The 11,160-nt window shown below is 59.5% G+C and overlaps 2 protein-coding genes and 1 long non-coding RNA gene across 6 annotated transcripts; 2 read left to right on the top strand and 1 right to left on the bottom strand.

Moving 5' to 3' along the window:
- Nucleotides 1-1,188: 1,188 nt before the first annotated feature.
- Nucleotides 1,189-5,571, top strand: LOC119140530 (zinc finger and SCAN domain-containing protein 2-like). 3 transcript variants are annotated; one of them, XM_037371963.1, is made up of 3 exons: nucleotides 1,189-2,582; nucleotides 3,107-3,910; nucleotides 4,134-5,571. In XM_037371963.1, the coding sequence occupies exons 1-3, from the start codon at nucleotides 2,282-2,284 to the stop codon at nucleotides 4,928-4,930; spliced, it is 1,902 nt and encodes a 633-aa protein (XP_037227860.1). In that variant the 5' UTR covers nucleotides 1,189-2,281; the 3' UTR covers nucleotides 4,931-5,571. The 3 variants fall into 3 exon arrangements, with proteins under 3 accessions (XP_037227860.1, XP_037227859.1, XP_037227861.1); XM_037371962.1 differs by having other exon boundaries at nucleotides 1,191-2,582; nucleotides 4,131-5,571; XM_037371964.1 differs by lacking the exon at nucleotides 1,189-2,582 and adding an exon at nucleotides 2,611-2,779 and having other exon boundaries at nucleotides 4,131-5,571.
- Nucleotides 5,572-7,087: 1,516 nt separating this feature from the next.
- LOC119140565 lies at nucleotides 7,088-9,274 on the bottom strand. Its single transcript, XR_005101645.1, has 3 exons — nucleotides 8,348-9,274; nucleotides 7,751-7,837; nucleotides 7,088-7,245 (listed from the first exon to the last, which is right to left on the bottom strand). It is a non-coding gene; the product is annotated as an uncharacterized LOC119140565 (long non-coding RNA).
- Nucleotides 9,275-9,286: 12 nt separating this feature from the next.
- Nucleotides 9,287-11,119, top strand: LSM2 (LSM2 homolog, U6 small nuclear RNA and mRNA degradation associated). Of its 2 annotated transcripts, none has more exons than XM_037372045.1 (5): nucleotides 9,287-9,404; nucleotides 9,497-9,564; nucleotides 9,793-9,823; nucleotides 10,058-10,117; nucleotides 10,766-11,119. In XM_037372045.1, exons 1-5 carry the CDS (start codon nucleotides 9,402-9,404, stop codon nucleotides 10,889-10,891), a joined length of 288 nt encoding a protein of 95 aa, XP_037227942.1. In that variant the 5' UTR covers nucleotides 9,287-9,401; the 3' UTR covers nucleotides 10,892-11,119. The 2 variants fall into 2 exon arrangements, with proteins under 2 accessions (XP_037227942.1, XP_037227943.1); XM_037372046.1 differs by having other exon boundaries at nucleotides 10,817-11,119.
- Nucleotides 11,120-11,160: the final 41 nt, after the last annotated feature.

Consider the following 11,160-nt stretch of genomic DNA (forward strand, 5'->3'; position numbering starts at 1 on the left):
GGATGTTTACCTGCATCAGGGTGAGAAGTTGGGGCTGCAGAGCATCTGCACCCCTAAAATCCCTTCCCCATCTCCCAAAATGAACATGCCCACCCCCTAGAACAGGGTTGATGGAGCTGAATGATTTATTGGGAAGAAAACCTGGGATGATTAACCCCCTGGGATTTTTTTTTTCTTTTTTTTTTGGCAGGTGGTGATGTCTCTGCCAAATCCCCAAAGCATCCCAGGGACCCCAACACCTCAAGAGTTGTGGGGTTGGGATCACAGGCGGTTTCTACCCCCTCTTGGTGGGGGTCATTACCCCACAGGGGGTAAATCTGCCATCCATCTGGGATATTCCTGCCCATTGTGCAAAGCAAGAGCCCCATTAACCCTCCCAGTAGTCCCTCCGGGAGGGAATGGCCTTAACCCCTTTCCTCCCAGCCAGGATGGTAGGAAAACATCATTGCAACAGCAATCAAATGTGATATCCTTCTGCTCCTCAAAAGAAAAAAAAAAAAAAAGCTGCTTTTACCTCAAAATGAGTCCCAGATGCAGCCCCTACCCCAAAGACAAACCCTCCTCTCCCCAAACTAACCTTAATCTCATCCCCTTGGCACAAAAGTATTCACCTGACATGGCTGGGAAAAACAAATCTGGAGATAAACCTATAAATTTAATTACTCCCCTCCATCCATTTACCCTCTCCCATTTCCAATATATATAAAATTATTTGCCCAAATAGCTATATTTTGGCCTGTCCCCACTGCCCCTCTCCTGACATGCAGGGATTTGTCCCTCTAGTAGGAGATGGAGCCAAGAACGAACGAGCATGGAGATGGAGAGAGAAATAGGGATGGAAGGAGAAATAAATAGGGATGGAAGGAGGTTTCTAAGTCCTGAAGAGGGAAAAAAAGTCTCGATTCTTTCAGTTTATAGAGGCAGCAGGTTTATTTTCCCTGCAACAGAAATCTGCACTTGACCATGAGAATCCTCTTCTGCAGCCAAGGCTGGAATGGGATTTAACACAACTTGGGAATCAAAAGTTTGAAAGCTGATGGAATATTCTGTTTTATTATTTATCCCTCCTAAGCGCATTCTTTTCAGCAATTAACTAGGCAGAAAAAAAGCATTCCCTAAAATAACTTCAAAAGACTTAATCATCTACTTCAGACCTTTATTATAAAGTGAAATTACATTTTCTCAGGCAGCAATAATATGAAAGATTTTACAATTTATCTTTACACGATGGCTTCACAGCTATTGAAACGTTTTTATGTGTTATTAAAAGCTTTTCCTACATACTTAGATTTCATCTTCCAGTTGAGGAGGATGGGGTTAACAGAGATGAGAAGGATATTTCCATAAGAATTGAGGATCCTCAACTGTAACTGCAGGCCTGCAGGTGGGTTCCAGCACATCCATTTGAAATACGAAATACTTGAGTTAAAAGGTAAAAAAAAAAACAAAACCACAAACCAGTTTCCTTCCACAAAGTGGGGGATACCTGCCTGAGCCCCAAACCTGCCCTGCTCATGGTTGGCAGCCAAGGAAATACCTGGGCTCTAGAAAAGAAAGCGAGACTCCTCAACTGAGAGGCAGAAGAACCTGTGCTCCCCCCTTTGGATTAGACCATTTCCCCCTGATTTTACACCAAAACATAGGTCTGATGCACAGGTGCAGGGTGAGACTCTCAGGTTCTTGCGCTTAAATCTTCAAATACCTCGCTTGTGGTGGCTTTGCTTCTGGGGTTTATTGTCCAGGAGACAAATTTATTTCCATCAGGCTGGAGAAAAAAAAAATAAATCTCTATTTTGCCTGGGTTTAGCAATTATTTTTTTTCTGGGATTCCCTAGGGGTCTGGCTGCCTCCTGTCAGCAGGACATGGATGGGAGATGTGACCAGCAAAGGGTGTTTTGGGGATGGAGGCACCAAAGATGATTTACCCCAAGTGGGATCCCTCAGGGACGCTGCACGCCCGGGGCGGGGGTGATGCTCTCCTGGGGGATTATACACCCAAAAATGGATCAAGACACCCAGCCGTGGGCTGCATCCTCAGTGGGCTCGCTGCGCCCGTGGGAGATGCTCCACTCTGGCTGTGGGATGCTCCCCCGGGGATGCTGCACGCCCGGGGGTGATGCTCCCCTGGGGATGCTGCACGCCCGGGGGTGATGCTCCCCGAGGGATGCTGCACGCCCGGGGAGGGGGTGATGCTCTCCCGGGGGATGATGTTCTCCCGGGGCTGATGCTCCCCCAGGGATGACGCTTTCCTGGGGGACGATGCCCCTCCGGGGATGCAGGGATGCAGCTCGCCCGGAGGCTGCTGCTGCTCTGCTCGGGGTGGGGGGATGCTGCTACTGCTCCCCCCGCATCCCGCCTACCTTCGTTCCGGGGGTGGAGGGCAGAGCGAGGAAGGGGGGATGCTCCAACCTTCCCCTCTTCAGCTGGAGACCCCCCCGCTCGGCCCCGGCCCCCGCCGCGGCTCGGGGCCGGTTGCAGCCCGGCTGCCTGTGCGGAGACACAGGAAGGGGCTGGGACAAGTGCCGGCGGTGGGAGGGGGTGGCGGTGGCAGCGCTGGGGACCCCCCCGGGCTGCGCAGGGCGGTGAGGACCGGCCCGTGGGCTCGGGGCTGGGGCGGGGGGCGCCCAGCACCCGGGGTCCGCATGCCCCCTAGCGCGGCAGGGGGTGTGGTGGTGGTGGTGAATGCGCAGCCCCCCCACCTGGCGTGGAAAAATCCTTTTACCCCTTTTTTTTGGGGGGTGGGCGCAAAGCTGAAGGCACCTTAGAAGCAAGCGCTAAGGTGGAGCGGGTGGGTTGTTGGGGGGTGGGTTGTGTGCAGGCAGCGGGGGTCGGGCAGCAGCATGGGCAGGGAAATGTGAAACGGTGGGAAGGTCCCTTCTGCCCAGTGGTCTCTAGAGCCAGGGTTTTCCTTAGGGATGTGCCCTCTCCCCCCCCATAGGGGTAGGCCTTCCATCATTGCGGTTCCATCCATCCCATGGTGGCATCCGCCTCACGATGGGGCAGGTTGGATAAGAGCTCTTCTTTATCCCCGGCGTGTGTTGGGTGTTGAAGAGTGGCTGTGACGGTACTGATGACCCTCCTCCCCCGCCCCACATTGTCCCCACAGGTATGGGGTGGGCAAGCAAGGAGAAGGAGGACCCCGAGAAGGTCCAGGTGAAGGTGGAGCAAGACACAGGGGCAGCGGATGATGACGATGAGGAGGCAACACGAGACAAAGGCTGCCAGAACTGGAGGCTGGAAGGACACAGAGCTGGGGAGCACTGGGGAGAAGCCACCAGCCATGGAAATCTCGATGATCTGAGTGAGAGTGAGTCCCAGCCGAAACCGAAATCCAAGAGGAAGCCCCACAAGTGCGAGGAATGTGGCCGGATTTTCAACTGGAGGAACCACCTCATCCGCCACCAACGCCTGCACACGGGTGAGAGGCCCTACAAGTGTTCCATCTGTGGGAAGGGCTTCAACGATGGCTCACCATTGCTCATCCACGAGATGCTCCATCGGGGTGAGAAGCCCTACAAGTGTTTGGATTGCGGGAAGAGCTTCAGCCAAAGTTCCCACCTCATCTCCCACCAAGTGGTCCACACCAATGAGAAACCCTATGTCTGTCCTGACTGCGGGAAGAGCTTCGCCCGGCAGCAATATCTCCTCATGCATCGCCGGGTCCATACGGGTGAGAGACCCTACGAGTGCCGGGATTGTGGAAAAAGCTTCCGGAAGAGCTCTGACCTGGTCAGACACAAGACAGTCCATACAGGCGAGAAGCCCTTCAAGTGTCCCATCTGTGGGAAGGGTTTCACCCAAAACTTCCGCTGTAATGCCCATAAAAAGGCTCACAGCAAGGAGGTCAGCCAGCCAACACCTCCATCCCAGGACACCCAGCAGAGCAGCTGTGGGACCACAGCCCCACCAGGTAACCTTGACTTACTCTAGGTCCTTGCGCCATCCCCTGGTTTGGGTCCATCCATGAAAACATCCGTGGGTTGTGTTGGGTTAAAGCTGTGCCGGGCATGGGGTAGGAAGGTCCTCGGGGTGTGGAGGCCCCTATTTTTCCATCTGGAGACATCCCCCACAGTTGTTCCTCCCCCCGTTTTCTGTTGGGGCTGTCACATATTGGCCCTCTTGTCTATCAGCAGGTGATGGTGGCTACCAAGAGGAGAATCCCCAGCCTGGAGACTCCTGGCAAGGAGAACCAAACAGATCCAGCTTGAGGATGGAGAAATGTGGGGGCTGTTGGGCTCTTGAGGAGGACAAAGTCCTAAAAGAGCAGTCAAGAGCAGAGTCTTGGCCCGAGGAGAGGCAGGAGCAGTGGTGTCCTCATGAGGACATCTTGGAGGACCCCAAGGAGACGGTCTGTGCCAAAGAGCGGGTGTATGAATTCCAGAAAACCTTTGATTGTAGGAACAGCCTGAGCCAATACCAGCAGCTTCATGCCCAGGAGCAGCCCCGCAAGTGCCCTGACTGTGGGAAGAGCTTCAGCAACTGCTCTGCCCTCACGTCCCACCAGCAGATTCACCAGCTGGAGAAGCCCAGTGAGCAACCCAGCACATTCATGATAAGCGCGGAGCTCTTCCACCAGGGCCCGCACAAGTCTGAGAAGTCTCACCTCTGCTCCGAGTGTGGGAAGAGCTTCACACGGAGGTTCAACCTCAAGCTCCACAAGAAGCTCCACACCGGGGAGCGACCCCACAAATGCCCTGAGTGTGGCTTGAGTTTCACGAACACCTCCCACCTGATCGTCCACCAGCGGATCCACACTGGGGAAAGACCCTATAGATGCCACGTATGTGGGAAGGGCTTCACCATGAGCTCCAAATGCCTGGAACATGAGAGGACCCACACAGGTGAAGCTCCGTACCGATGCTCTGAGTGTGGGAATTGCTACAGGACCAAGGTCTCCTTGATGTCCCACATGAAGATGCACATGGATTAGGAGGTGGGAGGGTTGGGACCTGCTGAGACCAGTGCCTGCTTGCTCCACCTGAAGACAGGCTGCAAGGTTCTGGCTGAGGTATCCAGACGCAGAGGTGGACACCCATCTTGCTTTCCTTCCATGAGACAGGAGAAGGGCTGAAGAGAAACCTCAGAGAGTTCCACACAGAGAGAGGACATTTTTCATCTTGACCAAGGGTCTGAGCTGCTTTGCAAGGCAAAGAGCATGTCTTCATCGATGTGGTCCTCACTGCCATGGCCATGCTGTCCCCATCCCGCCCCAGGATGCCAGTCCTCCCACAGAAGCCATGGCCACCCAACGAGGATGTTGCAGAAGAATCACATTCACTGGCACATCTTCCTCACCTTTCTTTGGGGCATTTCTAGGCCAAAAAAAAAAAGGCAGATTTGAGTAACATTCTCCTCTTCCCATCCTCTGACTGAGACAAAACCTCACAGGTACGGCTAATTCTGGAAATCCTGGGCACTGGGGGCAATTTTCCTCTTTCTCCCCGGCAGAAGCCAGGTCCCACGCCCTCAACAGTGCTCAGAGGGGAAGGCTCACTGTTTTTTTTTTTCTTTCCTTCTTTTTCCTTGATCATTTTACATGTTTTTTACATTTAATAAAAATCACCAAGAGCATCCATGGGTGTTGGCATGGCTCCTGTGCCCGGAGGGAGTTGAAGCTCTCCAAGTCCTGCTGGGAAGTGGGATGGGGATGGGATAAGGATGAGGATTAGGATGGAATGAGGATGGGATGGAGATTGGGATGATGATGATGAGCAGGATAGGATGAGGATTGGGATGGGATGAGGAGGGGAATTTCTTGGGTGGAAAAAACTGAGAACTTTTATTTTTTTATTTTTTTTTTTTGTCCAGCCCCAGGTTCCTGCCATATCTTTGTCCAGCTTCTTTGCCTCCTAATTTCCTCCCATGCCCCTTCCAGCCCCACCTGTGCCCCCCCTTACCCTTGTCCAGCACCAGTCTTGGCAGCAACGCAGGTGACCTTGGGGTGCCCCCCCCCTCAACCACCCAGTTCTGGCTGAACTTCTGTCCTGGGGTCAGGGGTCACAGTCAGGGGGGTCTGGCTGAATGTCTGTCCTGAGCTCAGGGGCCATGGTCAGGGTGGTCTGGCCCTGGGGATCCCTCCCTGGCACTTCCCTGTGTCTGAGACCACTCTTGTGTCCGGACACCCACTCCCCACCTGAGACCCACCCACCCCCGGGACCCCCTTTTTCCAGGAGCCCTGCCACACCCACACCCCTCCCGCCAGTACCCCTCCGTGTTGGGGACCCCCAGCAGGACCCCCGTGTTACTGGGATTTGCCCATGTCCAAGACCCCCCGGTGTCCGAGACCCCCTGCCTCCATCTAAGGACCCCTCACTTGCTGGGACCCTCTGTACCTCTCCATCGCCAATCGCCATGGGGCTGCGGGTGCTGCCGGGCCCAGGGGTCTCTGGGCGGGACCCCAGTGACGGGGCACGAAGGGGTTGGTGAGAGGGGCTTGGGGTGTCCCTGTGTCCCGTGAGGGGAGAGGCGTGTGAGTGGGTCTTTGCGCTCCAGGCAGTGGGGAGAGTCTGGGGGTGTTGCATGGGGGTCCCTGTGTTCAAAGTAGGGTGTCGTGGGAGGGGGTCGAGGCCTGGTGGGTTTCCCTTTGTCTGAGTGTCCAAGGTGGGGTGCGGGGGGCTCCAGGCGTCCATAGGGGGTCCCTGTGTCCGATGAGGGGGTAGTGGGGGGGACCCCTTGTGTCCGTAGGCTCCTCGTTGTTGTCAGGCTGAGGGGGCAGTGCCAGTGCCCGAATGGCGCATAAATAAGGTCTGGGGAGGTGACCCCCGCGGGGGGGCTGTAACCCCTTGCCTGCCTGCCCTGTCCCCTCAACTACCACCGAAACTGTGGGGAAACCGAGGCACAGGAGGGTGGTGGTGGTGGGGATCCTCAGCGGGCACCGCTTAGCTCAGGGGAACAGCGTGTGGGGGTGTGGGGCGTGCCCACCCCTACTGGCCACCCCCGTGGGGGGGCGGAGGGGGGAAGGGGGGTGAAAAGGGAGGTGGGGGCAGACGCCTGGATCCCCGGAGTGGAGTCTCAACCCCCCGCAAAGACAGACACACACCCCCTCCCAAAAAAAGACAGATCGACCCTCCCCAAAGACAGACATGGCCACGGTGTCAAGGTCATTTATTCAGCTGGGGAGTGGGGTGGGGGTCTGGGGAGCCGGTATTGAGGGTCCTCGGGGTGTCCAGGAGGATGTTTGGGGGTCTCAGTCCTCTTTGCCAGGAACCAGTGTTGTCCTCTCAGCTGGTGGGTGCGGGGGGCTCACTGCGGGGGGGGGGGGGGGGGGGGGGGGGGGAGGGGGAAGGGAGGTGTGTACCATTGGTGACCTTTGACCCCTGCCCCCCAGCGAGGTGTGTATCATTGGTGACCTTTGACCCCCCCCCCCCAGCTGGGCGGGTCGGGCAGCTGGTGTGGGCAGGAAGCGGGGACCCAGGTGTCCTGGCCCTGCCCACACCCCCATTGTCCCCCTGGGGACATGGGTGTCACCCCCTCCTCGCCACAACCAGCTTCCCTGCAGCCCCCCCACCCCCCACCTGTGGGTCCTGCGCACCCTCCATGTGCCCCGCCATCAGACCCAGGTGGCCCTGGTGGGTGTTGCGATCCCCCCGTGTCCCTGTGCCCCCCCCATGGGTGCCGTGCCCCCTGCGTGGGTCCCAGGTGCCCCCCCCCCATGGGACCCATACCCCCCTCCATGGGTGCCATACCACCCCATGTCCCCATACTCCCCATGGGTTCCGTGCCCCCCCCACGCCCCTGGGGTGCTCCTTACCGCTGTGCCCCCCAAAGAGGCCCCGCAGGACCCCCCAGGCCCAGCGCAGCAGGTTCAGCAGACACTGGGCACCCGCACACATCCTGCCTGGAGCCAGGGGTCAGGGTCAGGGTGGGACACACGGGGTGGGCCAACAGGCCCCAGCCCCCTCGTCCCTTCTCCATACCCCGGTGTCCACATGTCCCCCCAGCATGTCCCTATCCCCACATCCCTGTCCCTGTGTCTGTCCCCCCCATGGTCTCTTCTGTACCGGCGTCCCCATCCCTGTCCCTGTGCCTCCCTCCTCCTGTCTCCAGATCCCTGTTCCCCCCATGTCCCCCCCCGACTCGCATCCCAATACCTCTGTCCCTGCATACTCATCCTTGTCCTCTTCCCACATCCCTGTCCCCCTCCATGTCCCTGTCCCCCCATGTCCTCTTCTGTCCCTGAGCCCCCATCCCTGTCCCTGTGCCCCCCATCCCTGCATCCCTGTCCCTGTGTCCCCATCCCTGTCCCCGTGTCCCCACATCCCCATCCTTGTACCCATGTCCCCCTCCTGTCCCCTCATCCCTGTCCCCATCCCCATGTCCCCATCCCCGTCCCCATGTCCCCACTCACCACACGCTCCTGTCAGTGCTGTGGGGCTGCGGAACTGCCCTTAAATCCCCAGGGATGGGGGGGACGGTGACAGGGACAGTGACAGGTGACAATGTCGTCATGGGGCTGCACGGCCGGTCTGCCCGGTCCCCACCCGGCCCCAGCCCAGCGTGGGTGGTGGTGGCCTGGGAGGCGACACAGGGATGGGGGACACGGGACACGGGGGACACATGGGCTGTAGGGACATGGGTGCCTGTGGGGCATGGGGACAGGGGGTTGTGGGGACACAGCGATAAGGGTACAGGGGGATCTGGGGATGGGGGACATGGAGATGTGAGGACAGGGGGATGTGGATGTGGGGACATGGGGATGTGAGGACATGCGGATGTGGGGCTAGGGGGACACGGAGCATACGGGATGGGGATGTGGGGACAGGGGGACGAGGGGACATGGAGGACATGGGACAGGGGGATGTGGGACTAGGGGGACATGGGGACAGTGGGGATGTGCGGATGTGGGGACAGGGTGATGTGGGGGCACGAGGACAGTGGGATGTGGATGCGGGGACATGTGGATGTGGAGACGGGGATGTGGGGACGGGGACACAGAGCACATGGGATAGGGATATGGGGACAGCGAAACGAGGGGACACGTGGACGTGGGGCTAGAAGGAATGGGACAGGAGATGAGGGGACATGGGGACAGCGGGGCTAGGGCAATGCGCGGACACAGGGGTGTGGGGCTAGTGGGACACGAGCACATGAAATGGGAATGTGGGGACAGTGGGAGGTGGGAACAGGGAGCCCAGAGACAGGGGGATGTGGGGACAAGGCGACGAGAGGACATGGATGGCCATGTGACGGCCGGGGGGGGCACACGGGGCACGCAGCACAGTGCTGCCCCTGGCCCCGCCCCTTGACCTTTGGCCCAGCGCGAGGGCGGGTGAGTCACTTCCGTCCCGCTGCCCCCGCGGGGTGGGCGGGGCCTCGGCGGTGTCTCCGGGCGGGGTAGGCGGGATTGAGGTCACGCGGCGGAAGGGGCGAGGCGTCCAGCGCGCGCGCTCCGGGCGGCCGCAATGGTGAGAGCGGGAGGGGGGGGTGGGGGTGATACGGGGTCCCCTGACCGCCCCGACCCCCCCCGTGGCCTCTGACCCCCCTGTCTGCCCCCCAGCTGTTCTACTCCTTCTTTAAATCCCTGGTGGGGAAGGACGTGGTGGTGGAGCTGAAGAACGACCTCAGGTGAGGGCCCCCCCGGAACCCCCTCACCCCGTGGGTCGCCCCCAGGGGCTCCTCCAAAGACCCCCCCCCCCCCCAGGATCCCCCCTGGGGCTCACGGACCCGCCAGGGATTCACTCCATGGACCCCCTATGGATCCCCCCTTTAGACTCCCCTCCCACCCACTCCCCGCCATGAACCCCCCCGGGACCCCCCCAGCCCCCCCCCCATGAGCCCCATTTCTCTCTCCAGCATCTGCGGGACTCTGCACTCGGTGGATCAGGTGAGGGGGGCAGGGGGCTGTGGGGCATCTGTGGGGCTGAGTGGGCTCCGTGGGGTAGGGAGAGGGGGCTGGGGGGCGTCCAGGGGGCTTTTGGATCTGTTGGGCATGGGGCTTTGTGTGGCACCTATGGGGCCGGGGGGGACGACTGGGGGGAGGGGGGCTCTGTGGGATATCTATGGGGTCAGGGGTTCTGTGGGGGCTCTGACGGCCCCCCCCTTCCCTGTGCCCTCCCAGTACCTGAATATCAAACTGACAGACATCAGCGTCACTGACCCTGAGAAGTACCCCCACATGGTATGGCCCCCCCAACGCACATGTGGAGGGCAGACTTGGGGGGGGGGGGGGGTCAGGGGTCCCACCTGGACACGGATGTGGGTCTGATGTGGGTCTTGGGGGTGGCTTACCTGGACTTGAGGGTCCTGGAGGTTTGGATATGGGGGTCTGGGGCATTCTGGGAGGGTCCCATGTGGGTCTGGAGGTGGTGGTGTTCTTGGGGGGTGTGATGTGGGTTCTGGAGGGTCCCTGGGGGTTGGATACAGGTCAGGGGTTCTTGGGGGTGTGATGTGGGTTCTGGAGGGTCCCTGGGGGTTGGATACAGGTCAGGGGTTCTTGGGGGTGTGATGTGGGTTCTGGAGGGTCCCTGGGGGTTGGATACAGGTCTGGGGGGTTCTTGCGGGGTGTGATGTGGGTTCTGGAGGGTCCCTGGGGGTTGGATACAGGTCTGGGGGGTTCTTGCGGGGTGTGATGTGGGTTCTGGAGGGTCCCTGGGGGTTGGATACAGGTCTGGGGGGTTCTTGCGGGGTCTGACACGGGTCCTGGAGGGTCCCTGGGGCTCTGGGAGGGTTGGATGTGGGTCTGGGGCAGTCCCTTGGAGTCGGGGTGGGGGAAGTGTGTCAGATGTGGGTCCAGGCCCCCCATGGGGCATGCTGACGCGGGGCACAGCTGTCGGTGAAGAACTGCTTCATCCGGGGTTCGGTGGTGCGCTACGTCCAGCTGCCAGCTGACGAGGTGGACACGCAGCTGCTACAGGATGCAGCACGCAAGGAGGCCCTGCAGCAGAAGCAGTGACCCATGGAACCCCTGCAGTCACCCACAGCACATATGGGGACCCATGGGACCCCCCCAGTACCCACCAGGGACCCCAACAGGACACCTAGTGACCCACAGGGACCCCAACAGGGACCCATGCTACCCCCCAGGACCCACATGGGACCTGCAGTGACCCACGGGATCCCCCTGGCCCCCGATATCCATGTCTAGGGGACTCAATAAACCCAATGGCCCCTGTGCTGCGCCAGATGCTTGAGTTCCCTTTCAATGGGGGAAGGGGGGTGGGG

The sequence above is a fragment of the Falco rusticolus genome, chromosome 22 (genome assembly GCF_015220075.1).
Source record: "Falco rusticolus isolate bFalRus1 chromosome 22, bFalRus1.pri, whole genome shotgun sequence".
NCBI classification, from domain to species: Eukaryota; Metazoa; Chordata; class Aves; order Falconiformes; family Falconidae; genus Falco; species Falco rusticolus.